General features: G+C 39.3%; 1 protein-coding gene across 2 annotated transcripts; it reads left to right on the top strand.

The window, feature by feature from the left end:
- Nucleotides 1–2,681: 2,681 nt before the first annotated feature.
- Nucleotides 2,682–8,102, top strand: fsta (follistatin a). Of its 2 annotated transcripts, none has more exons than XM_074639242.1 (6): nucleotides 2,682–2,891; nucleotides 4,024–4,221; nucleotides 4,682–4,900; nucleotides 5,022–5,246; nucleotides 5,821–6,051; nucleotides 7,868–8,102. In XM_074639242.1, exons 1-6 carry the CDS (start codon nucleotides 2,801–2,803, stop codon nucleotides 7,954–7,956), a joined length of 1,053 nt encoding a protein of 350 aa, XP_074495343.1. In that variant the 5' UTR covers nucleotides 2,682–2,800; the 3' UTR covers nucleotides 7,957–8,102. The 2 variants fall into 2 exon arrangements, with proteins under 2 accessions (XP_074495343.1, XP_074495344.1); XM_074639243.1 differs by having other exon boundaries at nucleotides 2,684–2,891; nucleotides 4,024–4,215.
- The last annotated feature ends 1,428 nt before the right edge of the window (nucleotides 8,103–9,530 follow it).

The raw sequence follows: 9,530 nt of genomic DNA, 5'->3' as shown, positions 1-9,530 counted from the left end.
CTGAATGATCTGCCAAACATAACAACATCAAGTTAACATTTCAGACTTGCTGAAAGAAGTAATTGTCACGAATAACTGAGCTGCTGCTTCTGCGACAGTTTTAATATTGTGATGAAAACTTGAAGGTTTATAAACAGCTTTCGGTTGGCTCATAAATGCAAACTAATTTGACAGGTTGTCAAACAGTTGTTGTGACATTAGTCAGAATATTAATTCACTAACAGGGATGAATGGGCAACATGAGGGGGAAAAATCAGTCCATTTTCTAGAGCTGCCCCCTCTTAGTCGATTAGTCGACTAATCGGTTGTTTTGGTCTTAGTCGACTAAGATTTCTTTAGTTTATTAGTTGTTTTTTATGCTTTTTCATGCTGAATGACTTATTTCTAAGAAACTTATAAGCACATCTCTGGTAAACACAAGATTTAAAGTGGTGCTTTTCTGTGATTCTTTGTGGAGAAACTCAGTTTTACAGATCTTTCGATTGAATCGACTAATTAATAAGTCGACAATATCGTCAACTAAGAATTTCTTTGGTCAGCCCTAAACTTTTCATAACCAAATGTTTACTCTGCTTGATAATATTAACAATTGCTTAATAATAAAAGGGTAGACATCTTCACATTTAAGCATTTAAGTAGACATTCCCCTCAGACAGATCATTCTACTGACTACAGACACCTCGTCTTGGCTTTCATTGCATGAAAACACATGAAAAATGTTCAGTCTGAATCCAGAAATGGAAAATTTCGTGATGCTACACTGACTCATATAATAATCAACACAAGCTGGAAATAATGTGGCCAAGCATGTTCTGCAGTAGAACGATCACTCATCGGATACTGGAAGTACAGTAGCTAGATAGTTTTAGATGATTCAATATGTTTTATTGGCATGAATGTATGGACAATATTGCCAAAGCGTAGAGTAGTAACGCAGGTTATCACTAAGAATGGAGGGCAAAAGGTGAAAAAAAACGCCACAAAAGAATCAAAAATGGCTGATAGGTGTTGGAGAGACTCTTAATCTTCTTTTTTAATTGATTGCATCCTTGATTATGAGCCTCCTGACTTCTGTTTCAGGTTACATGTGATCTGTTAGCTGTCCTGTGAGTTGAGGATTAACACATCTTCCTCTCTCCTCTTCTGTTTCTTCTTCTTGAGCACAGCTGTCTGTCTGTATGAAGCATGAACTGAGTCACTGGATCACAAGAAGGGCACGCCATAAATAATCCTGCAAGAACTTCTTTTTTACACACCGTAAATCAAACATTGTCCCCTTTTAGCGTTAGATGAGAGAGGCTGGGTGGTCTTAATGAATAATATGTAACAGGGGGATATGACTGTAACTTGTATTAGACTGTATGATGATCTTCTGTGTGTCATTGTAGAAATACTATTTGTGTTAATGATCATTTGTAGTATAAAACCAATAATACAACTAAAGTTATTGCCCAGTGCTGTTTCTAATGAAAGTGCACTAACAAGAATAATACAACACAAGCCTCAAAAAAATGAGAAAGAAATTGTGATATTTTATCATCATGTTGTCTACAGCCACACTTCCAGCTCTGGACATGTGGGAATATTGCAGAGTTCTTATTGCATGTATATTCTCATATTTTGTAGATTAAGTGGTACTTCAGTGGAATAAAAAAGGAGGATTACAGTGTGTTCTTCCTCGCCGACAGATAATGAACTCCCTGGTGTCTGATTCACACAGTAGACACTTTGCTCTTTGCTCTGGAGAGCTGTAACCAGAGTTCCGCTGAAGAGGTCGCGCAAGGACTTCTGACGGAGTTCAGTCTGTCTGTGCGTCAGTGAGTGGAGAGCTGTGTGTGTGTGTGTGTGTGTGTGTGTGTGTGTGTGTGTTTCATTCAATGAAATGCAACACCCTGCTCCTCTGTCTGAAGCCTCTTCGGAAACAGGTTTGATTATATTTAAAAGCTTGACCCGGGAGAGAAACCCAAACAACTGTCTGTTCTAATATTAGCAGTGCGTCTGCGGAACTATACTATGAACTCTATTATTGTCTGGGGCTCGGATATATTATTCCAGAAAAGGCAACTTCTCACCAAAAACATTTACACTTTTGTCTGCAGTTGGTGGAAAAAAATAAATAAATCAGTTACCAACAAGTAGTAATTTTGAAGGACTGATGGTATGTTGGCTGTGGGCCTGTTTGATTATACAGCAATAAAGGCCTTGATATATGAGTAACCTTCATTATTACTATTATTATTGTTATTATTATGCTTATTATCCATGTTATTATCATTATTATGGCTTTAAAGGTGCGTGTAAGTCATGCGTAAAAGGAGCTGTCCACCTCACACTGGTATAATGTGATAAAAAAAACTAAATAAAATTAATTTTCATTTTCATTAATAATAATATTCTCCATCAAAACACAAATTCATATTAGCTGACACATGTTTGATGATTTGCTTTTGTTTTACGCATGAATCCAAAGTGTGGTGTTTTTTATTACAAATTCATACATATCTTCATATTCTTTGATTATTGTGGCCAAAAAAAAGAGAAAGTTGCTTGTAACGATGTCACCTGATTAGGATTGAAAGAACTTTGGTTAAGAAAAAAAAAAAAAAAACTCTCCCCACCCCCACCAGAAGAGGAGCCCGCCCACCAGAGACAGTCAACCCGAGACCCCTTATAGATTTAAAAAGAGAGGCTGCATTCTCAGACTGACACTTATTCAACACTGCCACCTTAAGCAGATTACTTTTTGCGCTGCTGCTGCTTGTGTGTGTCAAACACGTATAGTTCACTTTGCCTCTCCATCATGTTTAGGATGCTGAAACACCACCTCCACCCGGGCTTTTTTCTCTTGTTCATATGGCTTTGTCACCTCATGGAACATCAAAAAGTTCAAGGTAAGCTCTTCTTCATCAGCTTTTTTTTTTTATTCTCCGTTTTTTTTGGAAAAACTTCGACAATGCTGTGTCGGATACTTGCTGCAACCGAGAAACTTTTCAAAGTGAGTTTTCCTCTTTTTTCCACTCGCTATGCATCAGACAGTGCGTGCGTAAAAGCGTCCATAAAGCAGGTGCCATATGGGACACTTCAAAGTGAGACTATATGGCAAGTTTTTGCAGCCTCTCGCCAGGCGCGCACACACTTTAAGCCTCCACGCAGAGCTGGTCCATAATACCTACCTGAGCATATTCTGCTACTTTAGTATGCGCGTTAAGTGTCTCACTGTTGTCGTCAAAACCTGTAACAAACTTCAGACTTTCTGGGCGTGATTTTTTACATTTTTTTCCTGCACACATCCACTCAGCATTGTGTGCAAAAAATGCTTTTTTTTTATTGCAATTTCATTTTTAAATAATAAAAACTGGAGACTTTTTGCACCCATCATATAGTTCAAATAGAAATCTGTCTTCAATTTAAGAACCAGTTCATGAACACTTAATGTCATGTGTGTCTGTGTCGGTTAGAGACATCCTGCAGTTGTCTGGATCAAAAGGATATTTTCAGAAATAGGATAACTATTCTCTCTTTTTATATGTTTTTATATGTTTAAAATCAACTTTACACTGGTTTTGTTAATAAGCAAGGCATTGTGTCTGGGGATATTGTTCTGAGGCGTTGGAGACGGCGGTGTGTTTCAGCTCCAGACCGTTTTTCTGAAGGAGATTGGCTGCTATTTAACGCTGTCTAGACGCTCCACTTTCTGTCCGGTGATAACAAGGAGGCTCTAGGCATAAAGGACAAACCCCCCCTCCTACAAAGATTCTTCTTACTTTTTGGGGTGCATTGTAAAGGGCTGTCAGTCACAGACGGGATAGAGCAAAGTGTTAACAGTCTCGCAAAAAAAAAAAAAAAAAAAATCAGACAAAATACTGCGAGGAGGGCGAAAAGGAGGGAGGGAGAGTCTCGGATAATAAACGAGCTTGTGCGTGTGTGTCTAGTGCGTCTCGGTGGCTCAGCGGTTTCAGACGTTCGACATGCGTCTATTCGATATTCGAATGTTCGAATTTTCGATTATTTTTCTGTTTACAGCTGGGAACTGCTGGTTGCAGCAGGGGAAGAACGGAAGGTGCCAGGTGCTCTACATGCCCGGGATGAGCAGGGAGGAGTGCTGTCGGAGTGGAAGACTGGGGACGTCCTGGACCGAGGAGGACGTCCCCAACAGCACGCTCTTTAGGTGGATGATCTTCAATGGCGGAGCTCCCAATTGCATACCTTGCAAAGGTGGAGGTGCACTCATTTCCCTTCGTTTTTTCTCACAATACACACACCCACTCAGTCATTTTTGTTGAAAAAACAATGAAATGATGAATGATGAATGATATTATTATGAAAATGATATACAAAAACATGTATTTTAATGTTAATCTGAAGAGCAAAAACCTGACATTTAGCAAATTGGACAGCAAAATTCAAGTATAGAATATGCATTTTCTGCAAAACAAATAAATGATGGGACCTGTTGACTTTTTTGTATTAAATGAAAGAGAAATGTGCCCTGATATATAAAATTGACTATTGGTTGAAGTGAATATTTGGTAAAAATTGATAAATACAGCCCGTGGATATGACATGTATACCCCTAATTATAGAATGTACTTTATGTGCCAGAGTAATTTTTAAGCACTAGGCCAAAAAATCCTCACCAGCAATCATATAACACATACTTCCTTTTTACATTTTTTTACAGAAACTTGCGATAATGTTGACTGTGGGCCTGGAAAGAGGTGCAAGATGAACAGGAGGAGCAAACCGCGCTGCGTGTGCGCGCCAGACTGCTCCAACATCACCTGGAAAGGACCTGTCTGCGGCGCGGATGGAAAGACCTACAAAGACGAATGTGCGCTCCTGAAGGCGAAATGTAAAGGCCACCCAGACCTGGACGTGCAGTACCAGGGAAAATGCAAGAGTAAGTAAATATTATTTTTAAAATTCTGCAAGAAATTTCACATTAAAAGCTGCATGTGCCAAGAATCCAGCGGTTTCTTTCTCTTATGCATCTTGTATTTCGTCTCTCTTTGTCTCGACAGAAACGTGCCGTGACGTCTTGTGCCCAGGCAGCTCCACATGCGTCGTGGACCAGACAAACAACGCATATTGTGTGACGTGTAATCGGATTTGCCCCGAGGTGACGTCACCTGAGCAGTACCTGTGTGGAAACGACGGCATCATCTACGCCAGCGCGTGTCACCTGAGAAGAGCTACCTGCCTCCTCGGCAGATCCATCGGAGTGGCATACGAGGGAAAATGCATCAGTAAGTCTGCAACCAGAGAGTGTGAGAGTGTGAGACTTTTACTCCCAGAGAGAGAGAGAGAGCCTCCAGCAGCCACTGCCTTTGAATATTGTTTGAGTGCCTTTTTTTCTTCCAAGCGAGCTTTGCAGTTATTCTCTGCTCATTTTTGCCAACATTCCAGTGAGGAGGGGGTCTCAGAGAGAGAGGGAGTGTTTGGTAGTTGCTTGTGTTTGCTCAAGAAATGATAGACATCTTATTATTTCCTGATGTTGGCAGCACTATCCCATATGGGAGAGGGGGAAGTAGAGGGGGGAGGGAGAGAAAGAGAGAGAGCAAAGCAGGGGAGTGCTGGGGGCCATGAAGACATGCTTCAAGTTAATATTTGAGTCAGATGGATCCTTATCCAGAAAGCAGCCTTGAATTTGCAAACTCAAACACAAGCCCATAACCCCATAAAACAGGATTTACTTTTTTATTCCTAGCTTAGTTGTCCAAAAAAAGCTCAGAAAGTCATCTGATCCTGCATGAAAAGCGTTCATAATCCATCTAATCAAAGATGTCCCCTGTGCTCACTTCTTCCTCCCTCCGCTCCTAGAGGCCAAGTCGTGTGAGGACATCCAGTGCAGCGCGGGGAAGAAGTGTCTGTGGGACGCTCGGATGAGCCGGGGACGCTGCTCGCTGTGTGACGAGACCTGTCCGGAGAGCAGGACGGACGAGGCGGTGTGTGCCAGCGACAACACCACATATCCCAGTGAATGTGCCATGAAGCAGGCTGCTTGCTCTATGGGGGTGCTGCTGGAGGTCAAGCACTCGGGATCTTGCAACTGTAAGTAAATAACAAAATGTGAAAGAAATGAAAACACCCTCCTCCCTCTCCAAGCAAAAGACAATATTCCATGTTGCTTCCCCAACAAAAAACCTCCCCTGACAGTGCCCCCCCAACCCAACTTTCCCCCCCAAAATCCCACCCCAGCCAGCCACACCACCAAGCACAGCTTAAGCAAGCAGAAAGGACTTGGGAATAGAAGAACTTGCATGATGTTGTCTTTGTCGCTGGCTTTTGTTCTTGTGTTCTTGTTGTTGTTTTTTTTTTTTTAATTTTACTTCTTTTTTTACTGCAAAACAAAATAACAGAGAGGTAAATGAAAAACTATATATCAGCAGACTCCATGTAAAAGTCTTGGAAAAGCTAACTCCATTAAACTAACGCAAATAATAAAGGAGACTAATTTTGTTTGCAGTGGAACAATCCTGATATTTAAAGTCTAGTTTATGGTCATGCTAGTGACCTGCAGGAGCAGGTCGCCTGAAATCACATGCAGTTTTTTTTTTGTTTATGTTTATGATAGTGGTCATATCTTTACAGCTTGTAAATTCCATGGTCACATTGCTAATTTCATGGTAACGGTGTTTTTTGTGTTTTTGTATTATTTTTTTGTTGCTTTTGGCTGTAATCAATCAATTCAAAATGCACTGCCTCTTGTGACATACACCACACTGCCAACATGTCAATAAGAACAGAATACCTTTTGAATATATGATGTGCATAAGGTGATTGTAACATTGGTGCCATGTTAGTGATAAAGACGACGGATTTGACATTTTATCTGTAGACCAGACTGAGCCATTCATGCGCTCACAAATCTGGAGGTGAACCATCAAATTGAACAATAGCCTCAAGGGAGTATCGAATTTACATTCCACATTGTAGAAGAGTGTCTCCTTGTTGTAGTTTCTCTCTCCTGACTGAGTACCTTAATGTGATGTGCCTAGCAGTGGAATCCAAGGGACCAACTTTATGATCACCTCATGAGCTAAATATAAATGTGATACTTTACAGTGTGCAGGAGCATCAGAAGCTTGTAGAACCACGCTCTCTCACTTCTCATCTCATCATTTAGAAAACCAGCTAACTTTTACTGTTCGTGCTGTTTCCAGTGAATGTGTTGTCTACCAGAATATGTAATGACAAATCCATTTGGATTGATGAGGGACTGCCTGTTTTTTTTTTCTTTCTTTTTTGTATTGTCACTCTCGCTTGTGTGCTTTTTTTTATTTTTTACGTGTCCGATGTAAATCTCTTCTGTAAAAAGAAAAGAAAATACCTCAGAACTGTGTTGATGATCTCTGACCTGCTTGCTAAAAGGCCAGGCTGTGACACAGAGTCCTCCCTCCCTGTACATTTGAGCCAGACAACAACAATCAGAGCAAAGCAAAATCCGAGAACACAAGAGCACTTTTTTTTTGTGTTATGTGTGTCTGCTTTCAGGAATCTGCCCAAAAGAGACCCGAGCCACTGGAACCAGTGCCCCCCCCCCCAAACCCGCCACCCAGCCCCGCTATAACCCACCTTGTGACCCCCCTATAACCTCCCATGCACCCGTCTTTTCCATCATTTTTCTCTTGTTGCAGCCCTGACTTGCTAGATTATGTAAATGGAAGTTGCATAATTGAGGATGCCACAGTAATTGTCACACAGATCCTTCCTCAGATGCATACACATAAACATAAAAAAAGAAACAAAAGGGAGGCTGTGTGCCAGTGGCTTTGCTGTGAGCTTTCTTTTTAAAGAACATTCAGTGATATTCTGCGCTGTTGTGGTCCATATTCATACAACAGCTACCATATATTCTCCCATATAGCCATTACAGAAGACCAGGAGGAGGATGAGGAAGATGAGGACTCAGACTACATGGCCTATGTCCATATATCTTCTATACTGGATGGATAGGCCCCCATCACTAGGGGAACAGTCCTAGGGCAAGGAATCATGTCCATACTGTACATTATGTGTATGCTTATTTATTTTTTAAAGAAAAAGGAAGTATACATATAGTTCAGTCTGCTAGATGTTTATTTATACTTTTTTGTGTTTTATAATTTATACATTTACAATGTCAGGCTTACTATCTACCATGATATATTGTGTTACCACTCATTTTCCCCCCTTTTTGTTGTTGTCCCTTTTACTTTCTTTTTTTTTTATCATGAAGAAATATATTTGTCCAAAGAGAAGCAGTGTTATTTATTTGTCATGTTACCGTGTAAGTATAAGTCCTCTACAAGCTGTAAATTGCATTCCCTAAAGCTGTAAAAATCTGCTTGTTTCTGTCAAATCTCTATCACAGATGTTTATGTCACACATACGTAAATGCATGTTTAGGCTGTGTGTTTATTTATTGGGAATATATCAATCATTTTATGTACAGAAGTGTTTCTGGTTTGTTTACAACTCATAATAACCGACCAAAGGGATTATCTCAATGGTTTTGCAAATAGAGCATTGTAAAAGTTGCAACACAGCAGTGATGAAATGGAAGAGAAAAAAAAGAGCCATTTGTTTTTTCTTTTCTTATTTTTTTTGGTTACTCCTCAGTTTTAGCCCTTTAGGTTTGTTTCCACACGGAGACGACGACTTTAGACATTATTCACTAGTAGTTATTTTGTCTCACCACATTAGAGCAGAGGTAAGTTTTTGGACGATACTTGATTATTTTGGAAACAATGTGCCATTAACATTTGTGTGCTGTCTTCTTGCCAATGTGCTCCATATTGCTCTCGCAGAGCTGAAATAGGACTAACGTACCGCAGTACTCTACACAATATCAGACTTCATCACTTTTGTTTCTTTTTGTTTCTTTTTTTTTTTTCCAGAATACATTTTTATTTTCAAACATCACAAGAGAAATACAAAATTCTGTTATGAATATATAGTTTTGTATTTTTTATGTAAATGTCATATGTACATACAAAGTTTGATGGTATTTGTACAGATATGAAGAGTGAAACAATAAAAGTTTTTTTCCTTATACTTTTTCTGACTCCGCTGTGTTATTGATTTGTGAAAAACGTGTAGTTAAACATGTCAAAATATCAATGCATGTGTTAAATTCAAAGGAGAAGTTGGTCCTAAATCACATTTTTAGACCTACAGGGTTAACCAATGTGATTATATACTGTATACTGTGAGATGAAATACATTTATCTGACATGAGAGATCTTACAAATCCTTTTTATACTGTGGAATTAATCCTTTTATACCCCTAGTTGTATTAGGCTAATGTGGGCATGGATTTTTATATGATTTTTGCATCAAAAGTTTTTAATTTATTTGGAAGAGCCAAAAACAAACATTGCTCTCAATTTGATGATTTTATCCATAAACAGTTTCTGAACTGATATTCTAGCATCTTTACTATATCATGATATATATAAATATTGTTGCAAGACAATTACATTTGCCCTGATAGTGGATTTTATCCACATTGCCCACCTCTAATACAGTATATATTCCAATAAAACCTT

The sequence above is a fragment of the Sebastes fasciatus genome, chromosome 6, assembly GCF_043250625.1.
Source record: "Sebastes fasciatus isolate fSebFas1 chromosome 6, fSebFas1.pri, whole genome shotgun sequence".
NCBI lineage: Eukaryota > Metazoa > Chordata > Actinopteri > Perciformes > Sebastidae > Sebastes > Sebastes fasciatus.
The sequence above is the reverse complement of the archived record's forward strand: the minus strand, read 5'-3'. Positions and strand labels throughout refer to the sequence as shown.